Raw genomic sequence first — 24,701 nt, 5'->3', positions numbered from 1 at the left:
TGTCGTTTACAAAGCACTGAAGCTTTTGTTTGAAGCATTTGTTTTCTGTGCTTGCATTCCTCCATTGCTCAGGGGAAATATATCAACCCGCCGAAGAGGCCGCTCTTGTTTCCAGAGACATCTCTGGAAACGTGTGTTTTCATGACCCGTGATGGCAGATTTCTTGAGATACAAATCGAAAGCCTCAGTTCGCATTGGGAGTGCGCATGGATGATTCACCGGTGATGAAGATGGGGTTGCGAGGTCATGATTTTGTGTGTGTGTTTGTGTGTGTGTGTGTGAAGATGGTGCCTTGGCTCAGGCGCAGGAGGAACATGCTCTACTGGATGAGGGACAGGTCTAAGTGTGCTCATCAGGCGATCAAAAGCTAGATCGCATCAGTTTCATTTACCAGGAGGACCCACATTTACAGGAAACAAATCACACACAGATACGGCATTGTGATACACTGTGTACAAAGGCGATGTTTGTTTAAAATGTCCTGTGAAAACACCTGCTATTCCAGTCAGACAAGTCACTGAATTTTTTACAGCCATCTTTTCTGCAGTTCTGGGGTCAATGAAATAAAAAAAACATAGTGGCTCACCCCCTTAGGTATTTCACCTTTAGACAGGTGATCAGTGAAACTGATTTGATTTGTACCAGGAGAACAGGTTCATGCAGGTACATGCGATGTCAAGCGATGAGGGGACATCCTCGACTGACTTACAGACCTGTGCGGTTATGAAAAGTATTTCTTTTGTTTCCCTCCAGATTGATGCTCTTCCAATGTCCCCTGAATCCGTGCCAACAGCAAATGTTTTGACCAATGATTTCCCAGAGCACACCTTTGCACACCTGGGTATAAGTACCTCATACCCCGCCTTCTTGAACAACCCAGATCCCTTGGTCGGCTGGCTCGTGGACGCTCGCTCTGCTTCTCCAGAAGGTAAACGCCAATGAACACCAAGACCAGAAAAAGAAAATAGATTCCACACATCACGATGCCACGGTAGAGCATCTTATGGTGCCGCTCTTCCTCTGTCATTCTCAGCGAGATTGTTCCCTCGTTGCCGTCCACAATGGGAATACCCGGGTGTTTCTTATTGTGCCTAACGTTGCTGATGATTACGGGAAGGATTTCAGGTACGATATTTTTCTGAAAGATCAAAAAAATATATATTTATTTTTGATCTTGCATTTCCGGGGCTTGCATCACATGATGTGTCGCACACAGATGGACTGCAGTTGAGTTTCCAACAATTTCACCAAGGATGCAGGCAAAATCCCATCGGTCCCAATAAAGGTTCCCGTCATTCGTGGGCGAGGAATGAGATTATTGCTCTGGCCTGCAGGGAACTGTTTATTCCCAGCAAGGTCACAGAGGGCTAACGATGGCGTGCATCCACCTGTCCTTTTGCAGATTTTCGCACCTTGTCACAACGAAGCTGCAATTTCTTTGTTGACAAGACGTACAATCCCGTTGTACGTTCGTGTTGTGTCTGTAATGATGGCTCATCGGAGATGACCTCGTCTGTTAACCCTGGGGTGGCAGGTGTTGAAGTCCGGTGTTGTCAGGGATTGATTTGAATGTCAAGGCAACAATGTCACCTGGAGATTAAAAGGTTGTTTAATCGATATATGTCATTAATTTTGAGAGGTGAAAAGTTCACGTCGGTGAAACGCATAAAAAAGAATCAAAATGGCACAGCACAAATCCTGTTTATTTTTGTTTTTATTCCATTGTGGATCGTGTTTGATGGGATAGAACCTGTTGAACCCCAGAGTCCACAGAGCCAGCAGGCATATGCCGGATAATGAATTCATCTTCCTCAGGACAAGAAGGAGCGGTCCGACTGGTTGGTGCAGAAAACAGCAGCTGCTCTGGCAGAGTGGAGATCCTCTACCGTGGACAGTGGGGGACAGTGTGTGATGACGGATGGCACCTGGATAATGCCCAGGTGGTGTGTCGGCAGCTGGGCTGTGGCTCTGCCCTCTCAGCGCCTCGAAGGGCCCAGTTCGGAAGGGGAAGTGGCTTTATTTGGTTGGATGATGTCCAGTGCACGGGCAGCGAGTCGGCGCTTGGTGAGTGCAGGCACCGAGGCGTGGGATCCCACAACTGTGGCCACCATGAGGACGCCAGCGTGATCTGTGAAGGTAACTTCACATTACCTAAAAGCTGAATTGTTTGACCACTGTGTAAACAGCCAGTCTCTGTCATTGTATGTTATTGTATTGTATGTTGTACGGTTCGTTATAAAATGGCCACCACCTCATTAAAAACAAACCAAAAAACTAATTCAAACCAATTTCCTTCCTCTTATTCTCTGGTCAACAACATTGTGCTGATTGTTAATGGTGTTGTTTTTTTTCAGAGGCTTCAGTGGTGAGGCTGGTCAACTCTGACAGCTCCTGCTCTGGCAGAGTGGAGGTCTTCCACCATGGACAGTGGGGGACAGTGTGTGACGACAGATGGGACCTGAATGATGCCCAGGTGGTGTGTCGGCAGCTGGGCTGCGGCAGTGCCCTCTCAGCGCCGCAGAGTGCCCGATTTGGACAGGGCAGTGGATCTATTTGGTTGGATGATGTCCAGTGCTCGGGCAGGGAGTCTGCGCTCAGTGAGTGCAGACACCGAGGCGTGGGATCCCACAACTGTGGTCACTATGAGGACGCCAGCGTGATCTGTGAAGGTAACTTCACATTTGTAAAGATTAATTATCTGACAACTGTGTAAAAAGACAGTCTTTGTCTTGGTACATTTTGTGGGATGTTATTGTATCATCATCAGATAATTAAAAATCCCGACTAAAAAAGGCCATAATATCTTTTCATTCTCTGATCAAAACATTTTGCTGATTATTCTTATGGTTGTTTTATACAGAGGCTCCAGTGGTGAGGCTGGTTAACTCTGACAGTCCCTGCTCTGGCAGAGTGGAGGTCTTCCACCATGGACAGTGGGGGACAGTGTGTGACGACATCTGGGACTTGAACGATGCCCGGGTGGTGTGTCGGCAGCTGGGCTGCGGCAGTGCCCTCTCAGCGCCGCAGAGTGCCCGATTTGGACAGGGCAGTGGATCTATTTGGTTGGATGATGTCCAGTGCTCGGGCAGTGAGTCTGCGCTCAGTGAGTGCAGACACCGAGGCGTGGGATCCCACAACTGTGGTCACTATGAGGACGCTAGCGTGATCTGTGAAGGTAACTTCACATTTGTAAAGATTAATTATCTGACAACTGTGTAAAAAGACAGTCTTTGTCTTGGTACATTTTGTGGGATGTTATTGTATCATCATCAGATAATTAAAAATCCCGACTAAAACTAGGCCATACTATATTCTCATTCTCTGATCAAAACATTTTGCTGATTATTCTTATGGTTGTTTTATACAGAGGCTCCAGTGGTGAGGCTGGTCAACTCTAACAGTCCCTGCTCTGGCAGAGTGGAGGTCTTCTACCATGGACAGTGGGGGACAGTGTGTGACGACAGATGGGATCTGAATGATGCCCAGGTGGTGTGTCGACAGCTGGGCTGTGGCTCTGCCCTCTCAGCGCAGCGAAGGGCCCGGTTCGGAAGGGGACGCGGCTTTATTTGGTTGGATGATGTCCGCTGCACTGGTAGCGAGTCGGCGCTCAGTGAGTGCAGACACCGAGGCGTGGGATCCCACAACTGTGGCCACCATGAGGACGCCAGCGTGGTGTGCCAAGGTAACTGCAATCCATAGTCAGGTGCATGTGCACTTTTATTCCCCATACATGAGAAATAAAAATGGCCTCCTTTATGAACTGAGGGACATATTCTTAGTTCAAAGAAAATTATGATACTGCAGTAAAAACTGTTACATATGTCAGACAAGATTTTTGGCATGAAAGACCATCATATTATTCCACTTTTCTAGTCCAACCAGCCTTCAGGGACACAACAATTCCAACAACTCCAACCCAAACCATTCGTCACCCTACAACAACAACCAGCAATGCAGGAGAAGAGGGTGCGGTCCGCCTGGCTGGTGCAGGAAACAGCAGCTGCTCTGGCAGGGTGGAGATCTTCCACCGTGGACAGTGGGGTACAGTGTGTGACGACATTTGGGACCTGAATGATGCCCAGGTGGTGTGTCGGCAGCTGGGCTGTGGCTCTGCCCTCTCAGCGCCGCAAGGTGCTCGGTTCGGACGGGGCAGTGGCTCTATTTGGTTGGACGATGTAGAATGTACAGGCAGTGAGTCGGCACTCAGTGAGTGCAGACACCCAGCGATCGGATTGCATAACTGTGGTCACCAGGAGGACGCCAGCGTGGTTTGCAAAGGTAATTACAAACTGTATTTACTGTAGGTGCATTTACAATTTCAGTCCCCAGACCTAAGGTATATACAGTGAACAGATAAATAAACCGCAGGTCATCCTTCTAATTTAGAGCACACCAAGATACTCATGAGGGGTCCCTCTGATGGACTTATTCCCAATCTTATCCATGCCTGCCACTCCCAAAGACAACCTCAACATCCTCATCCCTGCTACTTCCAGCTCTGCTTCATGTCTTTTCTTCAATGCAACTGTCTCTAAGCCATGCAGAATCCCTGTACTCACCGCTGTCTTGTACACCTGTACTTTCATTTTGACTGATAGTCTTCTATCACACATTGCCTCTGACACTTTTCTCCACCCGTTACAATGCTTTCCTCCCCTCGTTTCCACGTTGCCTCGTTTCATAGTTCCCTTTAGGTTCCTCTCATTCACACACATATATTCTGTCTTGCTATGACTAATCACAATTCTCTCCATCCCACATCTTATCTTCACCTCTCAGGATTTTACCCAACCCTTTTCCTGCAGTTACAGATCACAGTGTCATCCGCAAACATCATGGTCCATGGAGATTCTTGTCTAACATCATCTGTCAGCCTGTCCATCACCATTGCAAACAAGTAGGGCCTCAGAGTTGATCCCTGGTGTTGTCCAACCTCCACCTTGAAGTTTTCGGTTGCACACAACCTCTGTCTCACAGCTCGCATACATGTCCTGCACCAGTGTAACATACTTCTCTGTCACTCCAGACTTTCTAGCACAGTACCATAGTTCTTTCTCAATCTACAAAGGCTCAATGCAGCTCCCTCTGGCCTTCTCTGTACTTTCCTATAAGCATTCTTAAAGCAAATATTGCATCTGTAGTACTCTCTAGGCATGAAACCATACAGTTGTTCTCAAATGTTGGCTTCTCCTCACAGTGTAGTTTCCACTACTCGTTCCCATAACTTCATTGCATGGCTCATCAACTTTATTCCTCTATAGTTGCTGCAATTCTGCACAACTCCCTTATTCTTAAAAATGGGAACCATCACACTTCTTTTCCATTCTTCAGGCATCTTCTTACTCCAAGATCCTGCTCCCTCTCCAAGAAATGTTCATACCTCCACAGGTACATCATCATCACCAATTGGCTGTCCACTCTTCATCCTCTTCAACGCCCTCCATACTTCACCTTTACTAATCTGTGCTGCTTTGTGGTCCAGAATCGTCACCTCTTCTACCCTTTGCTCTCTTTGATTTTTCTCATTCATCAACTCTTCAAAGTACTCCTGCCAATATATTCCCCTCTCTATCCTTAAACACGTAACCTGCTGCATATCCTTACCGTCTCTATCTCTCTGTTGTGCCAACCTGTATCACATACTCTCCCTCCTCACTTTCCAACCTAGTATACAAGTCATCATGGGCCCTTTGTTTGGCCTTTACCACCTCTACCTTCACCTTGTGCTGCATCCCCCTGTACTCCTTCATCACCTCTATTGCCTGCACCAATATGTCCACTGAAGTCTGCACAATTACCACTCGCTTACCTCTCAGTATCTTCTGCATCACTTCCTCTCGCTCACTCCAAAATTTTTCCTTCTTCTGTAACTCACATCCTACCTGATGTGAGCTAACAACATTTAGAATCCCACCTTCGATTTCCAGCTTCAGACTCGTTAGTCATTCTGACACACTTTGCACATCCAAAACAATCCTAACAAACTCGTCCTCCGAGATAACTCCTACTCCATTTCTCTTCTTGTCAATACCATGGTAGTACAACTTAAAACCTGCTGCCCCCTAAGATTGTAGCCCGACTACCTTTCCACCAGGTCTCCTGGACACAAAGTATATACACCATCCTTCTCTGCATCATGTCAACCAACTCCTTAGCTAGTACTGTCATTGACTGGATATTCAAGGTCCCTACTCTGGGTCCCAGGCTCTTCCCTTTTCTCATCTCTCTCTGTTTCTGATCATGCAACCCTCCTCTCCTTCTTTGACCCACAGTGGCCCAATTTCCACTGGTACCCTCTAGGTTATTGGCACCAATGATAGTCAAGGTTAATCCTGGCCTGACCGATCGGTATGAATCTCATAGGTTTGACTTGCATATTAGGTTTTGACATTGGTTTTAAGCGAGATGCACTTTTTTGGCGCAAACCCCTGCATTTATCCAGGCTTAGGAAGACACTGGCTTATGCCCCCTAAGGCTGCATTACCATCATATTGCATTAAGTACTGTAACATATGTTTAATAAGGTTTTTGAAAAAAGGTAGAAGAGCATTCTGATTTGTAACTGCCTCTCTGCTTCCTCTCATTAAAAGCTCCAGAACATGCAATGCAAATTAAACTTACTTAAAAACTGTGATGTGCTAACATTTGTCAAAAAAGCTGAATTCTGTCCAACTCAACTCCTCCTTTCTTCCAGTTCATTCAGACTTCAGCAGCACAACAACTCCATCTGCAACAACTACCCCCTCGACAACACCAGTGAGTGCCCCAGGAGAGGAAGGAGCAGTCCGCCTGGCTGGTGCAGGAAACAGCAACTGCTCTGGCAGAGTGGAGATCTTCTATGGTGGACAGTGGGGTACAGTGTGTGACGACAGTTGGGACCTTAATGATGCCCAAGTGGTGTGTCGGCAGCTAGGCTGCGGCAGTGCCCTCTCAGCGCTGCAAAGTGCCCAGTTCGGACAAGGCAGTGGGTCTATTTGGTTGGATGATGTAGAGTGTACGGGCAGTGAGTGGGGGCTCAGTGGGTGCACACACCTACCAATCGGATCCCACAACTGTGATCACAGTGAAGATGCTAGCGTGGTTTGCCAAGGTAACTACAATCAATGTTTCATTTAACTCGAAAACCTATTCCCCATAGTTGAGAAATACAAATGACTGAATGAACTGCAGGACATACTCCGAATTTATAGAATATTATAAGAATGATATTAGTGCAGTAGCGAATGTCCGACAAGAGTGCCTGGTTTGGACAGGGCAGTAGGCCTGTTTGGTTGGGTGATAACCAGTGCTCAGGCAGCAGGTCAGGGCTCATTGAGTGCAGACAACCAATGGTATGATCCCAAAACTGTGGTCACAGTGACGACGCCAGCGTGATCTGTGAAGGTAACTAAGATCAATATTTAGGTGTACTTGCCCCTTTATTTCCCATACCTAAGAAATTCAAATGGGCTCCTGCAAAAGCTGAAAGACATCCTCCTAATTTACCAAAATACTGTAGTTAGTACTGCAACGAATGTCCAATAAGGTTTTTGCAAAAAATAGCCTAATAACATTCTAATTTTCTAATCAGACCAACCAGCCTTAAGCAGCACAACAACCCCAACACCTCCATCCACAAGCAGTACATCCTCTTCAACACCAGTGAGCACTTCAGGAGAAGAAGGTGTGGTCCGCCTTGTGGGAACTGGCAACAACAGCTGCTCCGGTAGAGTGGAGGTCTTCTTCCATGGACAGTGGGGGACAGTGTGTGACGATAGCTGGGACCTGAATGATGCCCAGGTGGTGTGTCGACAGCTGGGCTGCGGTGGTGCCCTCTCAGCGCCGAACTATGCCCGATTTGGAGAGGGCAGTGGGCCTATTTGGTTGGATGATGTAGAGTGCTCAGGGAGCGAGTCGGCGCTCAGTGAGTGCAGACACCTACCCGTCGGTTTCCATGACTGTGATCACCATGAGGACGCCAGCGTGATCTGTGCAGGTAACCAGGAACAATATTTAGGTGTACTTGCCCCTTCATTTCCAATACCTAAGAAATTCAAATGGCCTCCTGCATAAGCTGAAAGACATCCTCCTAATTTGATTTTGGTACAGTATTTTGGTAATCATACCAAAATACTGTAGTTAGTACTGCGACGAATGTCCAATGAGGTTTTTGCAAGAAATACCATGATAACATGCTGATTTTCTAATCAGTCCAACCAGACTTAAGCAGCACAACAACTCCATCCGTGACCAGTACTCCCTCTATAACACCAGTGAGCACTTCAGGAGAAGAAGGTGGGGTCCGCCTTGTTGGAACTGGCAACAGCGGCTGCTCTGGGAGAGTGGAGGTTTTCTTCCATGGGCAGTGGGGGACAGTGTGTGCTGATTACTGGGACCTGAATGATGCCCAGGTGGTGTGTCGACAACTGGGCTGCGGCAGTGCCCTCTCAGCACCGCACAGTGCCCGATTTGGAGAGGGCAGTGGGCCTATTTGGTTGGATGATGTCCAGTGCTCAGGCAATGAGTGGGGGCTCAGTGAATGCAGACACCTACCCGTCGGTTCCCACAACTGTGGTCACTATGAGGACGCCAGCGTGATCTGTGAAGGTAACTAAGATCAATATTTAGGTGTACTTGGCCTATTATTTCTCATACTTAAGAAATTTAAATGGCCACCTGCATAAGCTGAAAGACATCCTCCTAATTTAAGCATACCAAAATACTGTAGTTAGTACTGCAATGAATGTCCAATGAGGTTTTTGCAAGAAATACCATGATAACATGCTGATTTTCTAATCAGTCCAACCAGACATAAGCAGCACAACAACCCCAACACCTCCATCCACAAGCAGTACATCCTCTTCAACACCAGTGAGCACTTCAGGAGAAGAAGGTGTGGTCCGCCTTGTGGGAACTGGCAACAGCAGCTGCTCCGGTAGAGTGGAGGTCTTCTTCCATGGACAGTGGGGGACAGTGTGTGACGATAGCTGGGACCTGAATGATGCCCAGGTGGTGTGTCGACAGCTGGGCTGCGGTGGTGCCCTCTCAGCGCCGAACTATGCCCGATTTGGAGAGGGCAGTGGGCCTATTTGGTTGGATGATGTAGAGTGCTCAGGCAATGAGTGGGGGCTCAGTGAATGCAGACACCTACCCGTCGGTTCCCACAACTGTGGTCACTATGAGGACGCCAGCGTGATCTGTGCAGGTAACCAGGAACAATATTTAGGTGCACTTGGCCCTTCATTTCCAATACCTAAGAAATTCAAATGGCCTCCTGCATATGCTGAAAGACATCCTCCTAATTTGATTATGGTACAGTATTTTGGTAATCATACCAAAATACTGTAGTTAGTACTGCAACAAATGAACAATGAGGTTTTTGCAAATTTAACCATGATAACATTCTGATTTTCTAATCAGTCCAACCAGACTTAAGCAGCACAACAACTCCAACACCTACATCCACAACCAGTACTCCCTCTTGGACACCAGTGAGCACTTCAGGAGAAGAAGGTGGGGTCCGCCTCGTTGGAACTGGCAACAGCGGCTGCTCTGGTAGAGTGGAGGTTTTCTACCATGGACAGTGGGGGACAGTGTGTGACGACAGATGGGACCTGAATGATGCCCAGGTGGTATGTCGGCAGCTGGGCTGCGGCAGTGCCCTCTCAGCACCGCACAGTGCCCGATTTGGACAGGGCAGTGGGCCTATTTGGTTGGATGATGTCCAGTGCTCAGGCAATGAGTGGGGGCTCGGTGAATGCAGACACCTACCCGTCGGTTTCCACAACTGTGGTCACAGTAACGACGCCAGCGTGATCTGTGAAGGTAACCAGGAACAATATTTAGGTGCACTCGCCCCTTTATTTCTCATACTTAAGAAATTTAAATGGCCACCTGCATAAGCTGAAAGACATCCTCCTAATTTAATCATACCAAAATACTGTAGTTAGTACTGCAATGAATGTCCAATGAGGTTTTTGCAAGAAATACCATGATAACATGCTGATTTTCTAATCAGTCCAACCAGACTTAAGCAGCACAACAACTCCAACACCTACATCCACAACCAGTACTCCCTCTTGGACACCAGTGAGCACTTCAGGAGAAGAAGGTGGGGTCCGCCTCGTTGGAACTGGCAACAGCGGCTGCTCTGGTAGAGTGGAGGTTTTCTACCATGGACAGTGGGGGACAGTGTGTGACGACAGATGGGACCTGAATGATGCCCAGGTGGTATGTCGGCAGCTGGGCTGCGGCAGTGCCCTCTCAGCACCGCACAGTGCCCGATTTGGACAGGGCAGTGGGCCTATTTGGTTGGATGATGTCCAGTGCTCAGGCAATGAGTGGGGGCTCGGTGAATGCAGACACCTACCCGTCGGTTTCCACAACTGTGGTCACAGTAACGACGCCAGCGTGATCTGTGAAGGTAACCAGGAACAATATTTAGGTGCACTCGCCCCTTTATTTCTCATACTTAAGAAATTTAAATGGCCACCTGCATAAGCTGAAAGACATCCTCCTAATTTAATCATACCAAAATACTGTAGTTAGTACTGCAATGAATGTCCAATGAGGTTTTTGCAAGAAATACCATGATAACATGCTGATTTTCTAATCAGTCCAACCAGACTTAAGCAGCACAACAACTCCAACACCTCCATTCACAACCAGTACTCCCTCTTGGACACCAGCGAGCACTTCAGGAGAAGAAGGTGTGGTCCGCCTTGTGGGAACTGGCAACAACAGCTGCTCCGGTAGAGTGGAGGTCTTCTTCCATGGACAGTGGGGGACAGTGTGTGACGATAGCTGGGACCTGAATGATGCCCAGGTGGTGTGTCAACAGCTGGGCTGCGGCAGCGCCCTCTCAGCACCAGACTGTGCCCGATTTGGAGAGGGCAGTGGGCCTATTTGGTTGGATGATGTAGAGTGCTCAGGCAGCGAGTCGGCGCTCAGTGAGTGCAGACACCTACCCGTCGGTTTCCATGACTGTGATCACCATGAGGACGCCAGCGTGATCTGTGCAGGTAACCAGGAACAATATTTAGGTGCACTCGCCCCTTCATTTCCAATACCGAAGAAATTCAAATGGCCACCTGCATAAGCTGAAAGACATCCTCCTACTTTAATCATACCAAAATACTGTAGTTAGTACTGCGACGAATGTCCAATGAGGTTTTTGCAAGAAATACCATCATAACATGCTGATTTTCTAATCAGTCCAACCAGACTTAAGCAGCACAACAACTCCATCCGTGACCAGTACTCCCTCTATAACACCAGTGAGCACTTCAGGAGAAGAAGGTGGGGTCCGCCTTGTTGGAACTGGCAACAGCGGCTGCTCTGGGAGAGTGGAGGTTTTCTTCCATGGGCAGTGGGGGACAGTGTGTGCTGATTACTGGGACCTGAATGATGCCCAGGTGGTGTGTCGACAGCTGGGCTGCGGCAGTGCCCTCTCAGCACCGAACTATGCCCGATTTGGAGAGGGCAGTGGGCCTATTTGGTTGGATGATGTAGAGTGCTCAGGCAATGAGTGGGGGCTCAGTGAATGCAGACACCTACCCGTCGGTTCCCACAACTGTGGTCACTATGAGGACGCCAGCGTGATCTGTGAAGGTAACTAAGATCAATATTTAGGTGCACTTGGCCTATAATTTCTCATACTTAAGAAATTTAAATGGCCACCTGCATAAATTGAAAGACATCCTCCTAATTTAAGCATACCAAAATACTGTAGTTAGTACTGCAATGAATGTCCAATGAGGTTTTTGCAAGAAATACCATGATAACATGCTGATTTTCTAATCAGTCCAACCAGACTTAAGCAGCACAACACCTCCATCCGTGACCAGTACTCCCTCTATAACACCAGTGAGCACTTCAGGAGAAGAAGGTGGGGTCCGCCTTGTGGGAACTGGCAACAGCGGCTGCTCTGGTAGAGTGGAGGTTTTCTACCATGGACAGTGGGGGACAGTGTGTGACGACAGATGGGACCTGAATGATGCCCAGGTGGTATGTCGGCAGCTGGGCTGCGGCAGTGCCCTCTCAGCACCGCACAGTGCCCGATTTGGACAGGGCAGTGGGCCCATTTGGTTGGATGATGTCCAGTGCTCAGGCAATGAGTGGGGGCTCGGTGAATGCAGACACCTACCCGTCGGTTTCCACAACTGTGGTCACAGTGACGACGCCAGCGTGATCTGTGAAGGTAACCAGGAACAATATTTAGGTGCACTCGCCCCTTTATTTCTCATACTTAAGAAATTTAAATGGCCACCTGCATAAGCTGAAAGACATCCTCCTAATTTAATCATACCAAAATACTGTAGTTAGTACTGCAATGAATGTCCAATGAGGTTTTTGCAAGAAATACCATGATAACATGCTGATTTTCTAATCAGTCCAACCAGACATAAGCAGCACAACAACTCCAACACCTCCATCCACAACCAGTACTCCCTCTTGGACACCAGTGAGCACTTCCGGAGAAGAAGGTGTGGTCCGCCTTGTGGGAACTGGCAACAGCGGCTGCTCTGGGAGAGTGGAGGTTTTCTTCCATGGGCAGTGGGGGACAGTGTGTGACGATAGCTGGGACCTGAATGATGCCCAGGTGGTGTGTCGACAACTGGGCTGCGGCAGTGCCCTCTCAGCACCGAACTATGCCCGATTTGGACAGGGCAGTGGGCCTATTTGGTTGGATGATGTAGAGTGCTCAGGCAATGAGTGGGGGCTCAGTGAGTGCAGACACCTACCCGTCGGTTCCCACAACTGTGGTCACTATGAGGACGCCAGCGTGATCTGTGAAGGTAACTAAGATCAATATTTAGGTGCACTTGGCCTATAATTTCTCATACTTAAGAAATTTAAATGGCCACTTGCATAAGTTGAAAGACATCCTCCTAATTTAAGCATACCTAAATACTGTAGTTAGTACTGCAACAAATGAACAATGAGGTTTTTGCAAATTTAACCATGATAACATTCTGATTTTCTAATCAGTCCAACCAGACTTAAGCAGCACAACAACTCCAACACCTACATCCAAAACCAGTACTCCCTCTTGGACACCAGTGAGCACTTCAGGAGAAGAAGGTGTGGTCCGCCTTGTGGGAACTGGCAACAGCGGCTGCTCTGGTAGAGTGGAGGTTTTCTACCATGGACAGTGGGGGACAGTGTGTGACGACAGATGGGACCTGAATGATGCCCAGGTGGTGTGTCGACAACTGGGCTGCGGCAGTGCCCTCTCAGCACCGCACAGTGCCCGATTTGGACAGGGCAGTGGGCCTATTTGGTTGGATGATGTCCAGTGCTCAGGCAATGAGTGGGGGCTCGGTGAATGCAGACACCTACCCGTCGGTTTCCACAACTGTGGTCACAGTAACGACGCCAGCGTGATCTGTGAAGGTAACCAGGAACAATATTTAGGTGCACTCGCCCCTTTATTTCTCATACTTAAGAAATGTAAATGGCCACCTGCATAAGCTGAAAGACATTCTCCTAATTTAAGCATACCAAAATACTGTAGTTAGTACTGCAATGAATGTCCAATGAGGTTTTTGCAAGAAATACCATGATAACATGCTGATTTTCTAATCAGTCCAACCAGACTTAAGCAGCACAACAACTCCAACACCTCCATCCACAACCAGTACTCCCTCTTGGACACCAGTGAGCACTTCAGGAGAAGAAGGTGTGGTCCGCCTTGTGGGAACTGGCAACAACAGCTGCTCCGGTAGAGTGGAGGTCTTCTTCCATGGACAGTGGGGGACAGTGTGTGACGATAGCTGGGACCTGAATGATGCCCAGGTGGTGTGTCAACAGCTGGGCTGCGGCAGCGCCCTCTCAGCACCAGACTGTGCCCGATTTGGAGAGGGCAGTGGGCCTATTTGGTTGGATGATGTAGAGTGCTCAGGCAGCGAGTCGGCGCTCAGTGAGTGCAGACACCTACCCGTCGGTTTCCATGACTGTGATCACCATGAGGACGCCAGCGTGATCTGTGCAGGTAACCAGGAACAATATTTAGGTGCACTCGCCCCTTCATTTCCAATACCGAAGAAATTCAAATGGCCACCTGCATAAGCTGAAAGACATCCTCCTAATTTAATCATACCAAAATACTGTAGTTAGTACTGCGACGAATGTCCAATGAGGTTTTTGCAAGAAATACCATCATAACATGCTGATTTTCTAATCAGTCCAACCAGACTTAAGCAGCACAACAACTCCATCCGTGACCAGTACTCCCTCTATAACACCAGTGAGCACTTCAGGAGAAGAAGGTGGGGTCCGCCTTGTTGGAACTGGCAACAGCGGCTGCTCTGGGAGGGTGGAGGTTTTCTTCCATGGGCAGTGGGGGACAGTGTGTGCTGATTACTGGGACCTGAATGATGCCCAGGTGGTGTGTCGACAGCTGGGCTGCGGCAGTGCCCTCTCAGCACCGAACTATGCCCGATTTGGAGAGGGCAGTGGGCCTATTTGGTTGGATGATGTCCAGTGCTCAGGCAATGAGTGGGGGCTCAGTGAATGCAGACACCTACCCGTCGGTTCCCACAACTGTGGTCACTATGAGGACGCCAGCGTGATCTGTGAAGGTAACTAAGATCAATATTTAGGTGCACTTGGCCTATAATTTCTCATACTTAAGAAATTTAAATGGCCACCTGCATAAATTGAAAGACATCCTCCTAATTTAAGCATACCTAAATACTGTAGTTAGTACTGCAACAAATGAACATTGAGGTTTTTGCAAATTTAACCATTATAACATTCTGATTTTCTAATCAGTCCAACCAGACTTAAGCAGCACAACACCTCCATCCGTGACCAGTACTCCCTCTATAACACCAGTGAGTACTTCAGGAGAAGAAGGTGGGGTCCGCCTTGTTGGAACTGGCAACAGCGGCTGCTCTGGTAGAGTGGAGGTTTTCTACCATGGACAGTGGGGGACAGTGTGTGACGACAGATGGGACCTGAATGATGCCCAGGTGGTATGTCGGCAGCTGGGCTGCGGCAGTGCCCTCTCAGCACCGCACAGTGCCCGATTTGGACAGGGCAGTGGGCCCATTTGGTTGGATGATGTCCAGTGCTCAGGCAATGAGTGGGGGCTCGGTGAATGCAGACACCTACCCGTCGGTTTCCACAACTGTGGTCACAGTGACGACGCCAGCGTGATCTGTGAAGGTAACCAGGAACAATATTTAGGTGCACTCGCCCCTTTATTTCTCATACTTAAGAAATTTAAATGGCCACCTGCATAAGCTGAAAGACATCCTCCTAATTTAATCATACCAAAATACTGTAGTTAGTACTGCAATGAATGTCCAATGAGGTTTTTGCAAGAAATACCATGATAACATGCTGATTTTCTAATCAGTCCAACCAGACATAAGCAGCACAACAACTCCAACACCTCCATCCACAACCAGTACTCCCTCTTGGACACCAGTGAGCACTTCCGGAGAAGAAGGTGTGGTCCGCCTTGTGGGAACTGGCAACAGCGGCTGCTCTGGGAGAGTGGAGGTTTTCTTCCATGGGCAGTGGGGGACAGTGTGTGACGATAGCTGGGACCTGAATGATGCCCAGGTGGTGTGTCGACAACTGGGCTGCGGCAGTGCCCTCTCAGCACCGCACAGTGCCCGATTTGGACAGGGCAGTGGGCCTATTTGGTTGGATGATGTAGAGTGCTCAGGCAATGAGTGGGGGCTCAGTGAGTGCAGACACCTACCCGTCGGTTCCCACAACTGTGGTCACTATGAGGACGCCAGCGTGATCTGTGAAGGTAACTAAGATCAATATTTAGGTGCACTTGGCCTATAATTTCTCATACTTAAGAAATTTAAATGGCCACTTGCATAAATTGAAAGACATCCTCCTAATTTAAGCATACCTAAATACTGTAGTTAGTACTGCAACAAATGAACAATGAGGTTTTTGCAAATTTAACCATGATAACATTCTGATTTTCTAATCAGTCCAACCAGACTTAAGCAGCACAACAACTCCAACACCTACATCCAAAACCAGTACTCCCTCTTGGACACCAGTGAGCACTTCAGGAGAAGAAGGTGTGGTCCGCCTTGTGGGAACTGGCAACAGCGGCTGCTCTGGTAGAGTGGAGGTTTTCTACCATGGACAGTGGGGGACAGTGTGTGACGACAGATGGGACCTGAATGATGCCCAGGTGGTGTGTCGGCAGCTGGGCTGCGGCAGTGCCCTCTCAGCACCGCACAGTGCCCGATTTGGACAGGGCAGTGGGCCTATTTGGTTGGATGATGTCCAGTGCTCAGGCAATGAGTGGGGGCTCGGTGAATGCAGACACCTACCCGTCGGTTTCCACAACTGTGGTCACAGTAACGACGCCAGCGTGATCTGTGAAGGTAACCAGGAACAATATTTAGGTGCACTCGCCCCTTTATTTCTCATACTTAAGAAATGTAAATGGCCACTTGCATAAGCTGAAAGACATCCTCCTAATTTAAGCATACCAAAATACTGTAGTTAGTACTGCAATGAATGTCCAATGAGGTTTTTGCAAGAAATACCATGATAACATGCTGATTTTCTAATCAGTCCAACCAGACTTAAGCAGCACAACAACTCCAACACCTCCATCCACAACCAGTACTCCCTCTTGGACACCAGTGAGCACTTCAGGAGAAGAAGGTGTGGTCCGCCTTGTGGGAACTGGCAACAACAGCTGCTCCGGTAGAGTGGAGGTCTTCTTCCATGGACAGTGGGGGACAGTGTGTGACGATAGCTGGGACCTGAATGATGCCCAGGTGGTATGTCAACAGCTGGGCTGCGGCAGCGCCCTCTCAGCACCAGACTGTACCCGATTTGGAGAGGGCAGTGGGCCTATTTGGTTGGATGATGTAGAGTGCTCAGGCAGCGAGTCGGCGCTCAGTGAGTGCAGACACCTACCCGTCGGTTTCCATGACTGTGATCACCATGAGGACGCCAGCGTGATCTGTGCAGGTAACCAGGAACAATATTTAGGTGCACTCGCCCCTTCATTTCCAATACCGAAGAAATTCAAATGGCCACCTGCATAAGCTGAAAGACATCCTCCTAATTTAATCATACCAAAATACTGTAGTTAGTACTGCGACGAATGTCCAATGAGGTTTTTGCAAGAAATACCATCATAACATGCTGATTTTCTAATCAGTCCAACCAGACTTAAGCAGCACAACAACTCCATCCGTGACCAGTACTCCCTCTATAACACCAGTGAGCACTTCAGGAGAAGAAGGTGGGGTCCGCCTTGTTGGAACTGGCAACAGCGGCTGCTCTGGGAGAGTGGAGGTTTTCTTCCATGGGCAGTGGGGGACAGTGTGTGCTGATTACTGGGACCTGAATGATGCCCAGGTGGTGTGTCGACAGCTGGGCTGCGGCAGTGCCCTCTCAGCACCGAACTATGCCCGATTTGGAGAGGGCAGTGGGCCTATTTGGTTGGATGATGTCCAGTGCTCAGGCAATGAGTGGGGGCTCAGTGAATGCAGACACCTACCCGTCGGTTCCCACAACTGTGGTCACTATGAGGACGCCAGCGTGATCTGTGAAGGTAACTAAGATCAATATTTAGGTGCACTTGGCCTATAATTTCTCATACTTAAGAAATTTAAATGGCCACCTGCATAAATTGAAAGACATCCTCCTAATTTAAGCATACCTAAATACTGTAGTTAGTACTGCAACAAATGAACATTGAGGTTTTTGCAAATTTAACCATTATAACATTCTGATTTTCTAATCAGTCCAACCAGACTTAAGCAGCACAACACCTCCATCCGTGACCAGTACTCCCTCTATAACACCAGTGAGTACTTCAGGAGAAGAAGGTGGGGTCCGCCTTGTTGGAACTGGCAACAGCGGCTGCTCTGGTAGAGTGGAGGTTTTCTACCATGGACAGTGGGGGACAGTGTGTGACGACAGATGGGACCTGAATGATGCCCAGGTGGTATGTCGGCAGCTGGGCTGCGGCAGTGCCCTCTCAGCACCGCACAGTGCCCGATTTGGACAGGGCAGTGGGCCTATTTGGTTGGATGATGTCCAGTGCTCAGGCAATGAGTGGGGGCTCGGTGAATGCAGACACCTACCCGTCGGTTTCCACAACTGTGGTCACAGTGACGACGCCAGCGTGATCTGTGAAGGTAACCAGGAACAATATTTAGGTGCACTCGCCCCTTTATTTCTCATACTTAAGAAATTTAAATGGCCACCTGCATAAGTTGAAAGACATCCTCCTAATTTAATCATACCAAAATACTGTAGTTAGTACTGCAATGAATGTCCAATGAGGTTTTTGCAAGAAATACCATGATAACATGCTGATTTTCTAATCAGTCCAACCAGACTTAAGCAGCACAACAACTCCAACACCTCCATCCACAACCAGTACTCCCTCTTGGACACCAGTGACCACTTCCGGAGAAGAAGGTGTGGTCCGCCTTGTGGGAACTGGCAACAGCGGCTGCTCTGGGAGAGTGGAGGTTTTCTTCCATGGGCAGTGGGGGACAGTGTGTGACGATAGCTGGGACCTGAATGATGCCCAGGTGGTGTGTCGACAACTGGGCTGCGGCAGTGCCCTCTCAGCACCGAACTATGCCCGATTTGGAGAGGGCAGTGGGCCTATTTGGTTGGATGATGTAGAGTGCTCAGGCAATGAGTGGGGGCTCAGTGAATGCAGACACCTACCCGTCGGTTCCCACAACTGTGGTCACTATGAGGACGCCAGCGTGATCTGTGAAGGTAACCAGGAACAATATTTAGGTGCACTCGCCCCTTTATTTCTCATACTTAAGAAATGTAAATGGCCACTTGCATAAGCTGAAAGACATCCTCCTAATTGAAGCATACCAAAATACTGTAGTTAGTACTGCAATGAATGAACAATGAGGTTTTTGCAAGAAATATCATAATAACATTCTGATTTTCTAATCAGTCCAACCAGACTTAAGCAGCACAACAACTCCAACACCTCCATCCACAACCAGTACTCCCTCTTGGACACCAGTGAGCACTACAGGAGAAGAAGGTGTGGTCCGCCTTGTTGGAACTGGCAACAGTGGCTGCTCTGGTAGAGTGGAGATTTTCTACCATGGACAGTGGGGGACAGTGTGTGACGACAGATGGGACCTGAATGATGCCCAGGTGGTATGTCGGCAGCTGGGCTGCGGCAGTGCCCTCTCAGCACCGCACAGTGCCCGATTTGGACAGGGCAGTGGGCCTATTTGGTTGGATGATGTCCAGTGCTCAGGCAATGAGTGGGGGCTCGGTGAATGCAGACACCTACCCGTCGGTTTCCACAACTGTGGTCACAGTGACGACGCCAGCGTGATCTGTGAAGGTAACTAGGAACAATATTTAGGTGCACTTGCCCCTTTATCTCTCATACTTAAGAAATTTAATTGGCCACTTGCATAAGCTGAAAGACATCCTCCTAATTTAATCATACCAAAACACTGTAGTTAGTACTGCAATGAATGTCCAATGAGGTTTTTGCAAGAAATACCATGATAACATGCTGATTTTCTAATCAGTCCAACCAGACTTAAGCAGCACAACAACTCCAACACCTCCATCCACAACCAGTACTCCCTCATCAACACCAGTGAGCACTTCAGGAGAAGAAGGTGTGGTCCGCCTTGTTGGAACTGGCAACAGCGGCTGCTCTGGTAGAGTGGAGGTTTTCTACCATGGACAGTGGGGGACAGTGTGTGATGACAGATGGGACCTGAATGATGCCCAGGTGGTATGTCGGCAGCTGGGCTGCGGCAGTGCCCTCTCAGCACCTCACAGTGCCCGATTTGGACAGGGCAGTGGGCCTATTTGGTTGGATGATGTCCAGTGCTCAGGCAATGAGTGGGGGCTCGGTGAATGCAGACACCTACCCGTCGGTTTCCACAACTGTGGTCACAGTGACGACGCCAGCGTGATCTGTGAAGGTAACCAGGAACACTATTTAGGTGCACTTGCCCCTTTATTTCTCATACTTACGAAATGTAAATGGCCACCTGCATAAGCTGAAAGACATCCTCCTAATTTAAGCATACCAAAATACTGTAGTTAGTACTGCAATGAATGTCCAATGAGGTTTTTGCAAGAAATACCATGATAAAATTCTGATTTTCTAATCAGTCCAACCAGACTTAAGCAGCACAACAACTCCAACACCTCCATCCACAACCAGTACTCCCTCTTCAACACCAGTGAGCACTTCAGGAGAAGAAGGTGGGATCCGCCTTGTGGGAACTGGCAACAGCGGCTGCTCTGGTAGAGTGGAGGTTTTCTACCATGGACAGTGGGGGACAGTGTGTGACGACAGATGGGACCTGAATGATGCCCAGGTGGTATGTCGGCAGCTGGGCTGCGGCAGTGCCCTCTCAGCACCACACAGTGCCCGATTTGGAGAGGGCAGTGGGCCTATTTGGTTGGATGATGTCCAGTGCTCAGGCAATGAGTGGGGGCTCGGTGAATGCAGACACCTACCCGTCGGTTTCCACAACTGTGGTCACAGTGACGACGCCAGTGTGATCTGTGAAGGTAACCAGGAACAATATTTAGGTGCACTCGCCCCTTTATTTCTCATACTTAAGAAATGTAAATGGCCACCTGCATAAGCTGAAAGACATCCTCCTAATTTAAGCATACCAAAATACTGTAGTTAGTACTGCAATGAATGTCCAATGAGGTTTTTGCAAGAAATACCATAATAACATTCTAATTTTCTAATCAGTCCAACCAGACTTAAGCAGCACAACAACTCCAACACCTCCATCCACAGCCAGTACTCCCTCTTCAACACCAGTGAGCACTTCAGGAGAAGAAGGTGGGGTCCGCCTTGTTGGAACTGGCAACAGCGGCTGCTCTGGTAGAGTGGAGGTTTTCTACCATGGACAGTGGGGGACAGTGTGTGACGATTACTGGGACATATACGACGCCAACGTGGTGTGCAGACAGCTGGGTTGTGGCCAGGCTCTTTCGGCATTTCAAGGACCAGTATTAAGCTCTGGGAGAGGACCCATCTGGATGGATGACGTCAACTGCATGGGAAATGAATCCTCAATTACCAAATGCAGATTCCCAGGATTTGGGCAGCATAACTGTGGTCACAATGAAGATGCTGGTGTCACCTGTGAATGTACGATTCCTTTTAAAAATACATATTTTCATATTGAGAAAAATTGCCATAACGCACTCAGTAGTCAAAATTGTACCATCTGATCCACATGCGTATGATGAACCTGTGTGTTTTTATCAGACCACAACCTTCAGTTTGCGCTGTCCCAGTTCATCTGTGGTCGCGATAAGATCAGAATCGGCCTGGACTCACAGAAACTGATGGCCGCCGGCTTGAACCCGATCTCTGGCAACCTGGCAGTCTTTAATTGCACCTTCACCAGGGTGCAAAGCGGCATCGTGTGGTACGAAGTGGAGACTCTTGCCGGCGCCTGTGGAAACCAGCTCCAGGTAAAGACACCAATTTATTCCCATCACATCCTGGTGTGTTTTCTTCTCTGCTCTCACCTCACCTTCAAAGCCAACGGGCACATCGGACACAGAGGACCATCGTCAGAAATTGACTAACTGAGGGTAACTTCTTGTCTTTCAGAGCAACAACACACATGCCACCTACTCCAACATGTTATTTATCTATCAGGAAAACAACAGCTCCTACCCGACTCCTTTGAGTCTCCTGTTCTCCTGTGTCTACCCACTTTACACAGAGAGCAACCTGGATGTGGCAATAATACCTTTCATGCAGTACGTAGCCATTTCTTGAATTCAAAAGCTACGCGTTGCAATTTTATTCATTCATATTGTTTCGCTGTGGGTCAATGGCGTGACAAAAATCAAGGCAAACCTGCATCTTCTGCAAACCCGCCCATGAAAAAAATGACCTTTATCTTGACAGGTCCACAAGCAGGATTTCCAGTTCTGGTCCCAGTGCCAGAGCATCCATGGTTCTGTACCGTGACGCTCGTTATTCCGAAACCTATCCGACCGGTGAGGTCGTCTTGCCGTTGGGCTCGCGGCTGTACGTGGGGGTCTCCGTGAACAACACTGATCCGGCCTTTGCGGTGGTCCTGAACGACTGCTACGCATCTTACTCGTCCGACCCGGACAATCCCAGGCGATTTTACATCATCCAGCACCAGTGAGTGTCATGCTCCATGAAGAGGAGGCAGTAACCATGCTAAGTTGTGTCCTGGTCCTGATGTCTCGTTCCTCCGCCTTGGCCAGGTGTTCCTCGGATCCCACCAAGGCGACTGTGGTCGAGAACGGCTTGTCCCTGCGGGCTCGTTTCTCCTCCCTGCTCTTCCTGGTCCAGGGAGAATACAGAGAGACCTACCTCCACTGCCGCCTCAGTCTGTGCGACAAGAGGAGCACCTCTTGTGTCCCGGTGAGTCTCGAACACATCATTTTATTGATACCAATTCTCATACCACCATTTAAGAATCCATAATCGCTTCAGCATTCAATCTTCTTTTTTTCTCTGGCCCTCGCTCACTGCACAGCATTGTTCACGAAGAGGACAACGCTCCCTTTCAGACGTTCTCCCCATGAAGGAGGTCACCGTCGGACCCATCATTTGTGAGTACAGGCTGTAGGTCTCGAGTATGTCGAGTTTTTCTTTGTGATTAATATTGCAAGTTTCATCTTCCTTTTCCCTTTATCTTCAGGGGAAAACCCACGAAGCTGAGCCTCTCAAACACAATGGACTGTGGAAACACGAGCCATGCTGCCATTTTTATTCCTTTAAATACTCATTTATTCCAAAAAAAATGTTGAATTATAATATCTTCACTTTGTATGATTGGTATGATTGGCTCTTGATCATGAAATTCTTCTATAGCTAGACGACAAATGAAACAAAATCAAAAATCCAAGTACTTTTTATTTCTGTTTTTAACTTTAATTAAAGTGACATTAAAAATGTTTAAAAATCAAGAGGAAGCAGCGTGTTTCTGTAGACTATGTTTTTTGATTTTACCAAATAAAGGAGGAATTTGGAGAGGAGATGTTTGCCAAATCATAAAAACAAACCTGGAAAATAGTTACACCTCTGTTCAACTACAGGTTGACATTTCTGTTGCACCTTGGTAGTGATTTCTTTCCCAAATAAATGCCGTATGTGTGAGTTTCTTCATCATCTTCAATGATTTCCCATCTACTTTTAAGAAATGCAATATTTTCCCAGCGCAGTGAAGAGAAGGAAAGGATACACAGCGTCATTTTGTGTTCAGGGGTTACAACTACAGTGATGCTTTAAAATCTTATTCTGTATATATTTATTTTTATTTGATTTCGATAAATTGTGACAAGCGGGAGTCTCACATTATTTGTCTCTGCATTGTTAATGCTATGTTGTTTTCATCATCCAGTAGTAATTTATTCAAATGAGCCTGTGATTTCCATCACATATCCAGATGAGTTTGCTGGGTTTTCTGCTATTACATTACCGGCCTCACTTAAATAATAACAACTTTCCAGCATCATAATGTAAACGTTCACCTGAAAACAAAAACTTAACGTGAAAAAAATTGGCATACTTCTGTCGTGGAGGCTCCTTTTGGAGGCTTTTTTCAGAATGTCAATGAATGACAAAGAATGATCGGAATGGTCAATAGCGTCCTTTAGGAGGTATTTTTGTGTGATTACTTGGTTTTACGCACAAGATGGAGAGGAACACATTGTTTGGAAGATAGATTGTTGATTAACAACAACGACATCTTGTTCATCAAGGTCGCGTACATGCTACGATTTTGACTTATCGGTTCCCCAATGCAAGTTTTACACGCTCAGTATGTTTCCTCTGAGAACGAGCTATTCCCAACCACTGTGCCGTGGCACATTGTGCCGTGAGAGATCATCAGGTGTGCTGTGGAAAAATGGCCACTTTCACCCGATTGGTCCAAAAATGATTTATTCGACACAAATAATGTGTCTTTGTACAGTCTATCTACCCAGGCAGCTTGCAGAGAGGGGGAGGAACAATTGCCATAAATTCCAGCAAATAAGCTGCTCCTTTTTTTCCACACGCTTTATTAACTGCAGCTTTTACAATTTTCTTTTTCCCCTTCCAGCTTTCCCTTCAGGAGTCGCCACACTGCATCAACCTTCTCCATCTCACCCTTTTTTCTGTATCCTCCTCTCCCACACCAACTACTTTCAATATCCTCTTGTCTTTTCGTCATTGTTACTGTTTGCAGCCTAATTCATGGATTTCGATTGGGTAATTACGGTAGCATTTACGATACTTCTTCAGATCAGCCATTCTGCATGAAAAAAAGACGCATAGAAATGTATTTGATGTGGCTTCCGAGTTGAAATCGATCAGCCTGCCCGTCGAAGAGGGAAAACAGAGTCGCTGCACGTTAAGTTTGGCATCTGTTCTGCAAAAAAAGTATTTACGTCATGTACCTGTAGTTGTATATGTTACAGTTATTTATTAAAAAAAACTTCCTTTAACATCTTGCTGAGTCAATATCTCAAACCTGTGGCTTATAGACAAGTGCGGCTTATTTATTTATTTACAATTTCTTTTTTCGTTCAAAAAGTCGTAGGGGCAGCTTATATACAGGTGCGCTCTATAGTTCGAAATTTACGGTAAATGCTCTTCCGCCATCTGGCGGAAGCATTTATGATACTTCTTCAGATCAGCCATTCTGCATGAAAAAAAGACGCATAGAAAGGTATTTGATGTGGCTTCCGAGTTGAAATCGATC

General features: G+C 47.7%; 1 protein-coding gene and 1 long non-coding RNA gene across 2 annotated transcripts; both read left to right on the top strand.

Annotated features, from left to right (window-relative positions):
* Positions 1-887: 887 nt before the first annotated feature.
* LOC147213880 (uncharacterized) lies at positions 888-1,846 on the top strand. The gene is made up of 3 exons (XR_015104440.1): positions 888-928; positions 1,034-1,125; positions 1,816-1,846. It is a non-coding gene; the product is annotated as an uncharacterized LOC147213880 (long non-coding RNA).
* Positions 1,847-7,659: 5,813 nt separating this feature from the next.
* On the top strand, positions 7,660-22,923 carry LOC147213879 (scavenger receptor cysteine-rich domain-containing protein DMBT1-like; the record flags this gene model as incomplete). Its single annotated transcript, XM_086142192.1, has 21 exons — positions 7,660-7,988; positions 8,213-8,586; positions 8,852-9,197; positions 9,434-9,804; positions 10,668-11,000; positions 11,194-11,589; positions 12,372-12,776; positions 12,970-13,178; positions 14,321-14,561; positions 14,755-15,150; positions 15,344-15,748; positions 15,942-16,346; positions 16,540-16,944; positions 17,138-17,533; positions 17,727-18,122; positions 21,233-21,441; positions 21,584-21,735; positions 21,887-22,129; positions 22,216-22,375; positions 22,491-22,566; positions 22,656-22,923. Coding segments are annotated over 21 exons (6,267 nt in total), but the record flags the coding sequence as incomplete, so codon positions are not given.
* Positions 22,924-24,701: the final 1,778 nt, after the last annotated feature.

The sequence above is a fragment of the Fistularia commersonii genome, chromosome 35 (genome assembly GCF_037954325.1).
Source record: "Fistularia commersonii isolate RoL2024-O1a breed Wild chromosome 35, RoL_Fcom_v1.0, whole genome shotgun sequence".
NCBI classification, from domain to species: Eukaryota; Metazoa; Chordata; class Actinopteri; order Syngnathiformes; family Fistulariidae; genus Fistularia; species Fistularia commersonii.
This window is presented reverse-complemented; position numbering and strand designations above follow the sequence as displayed.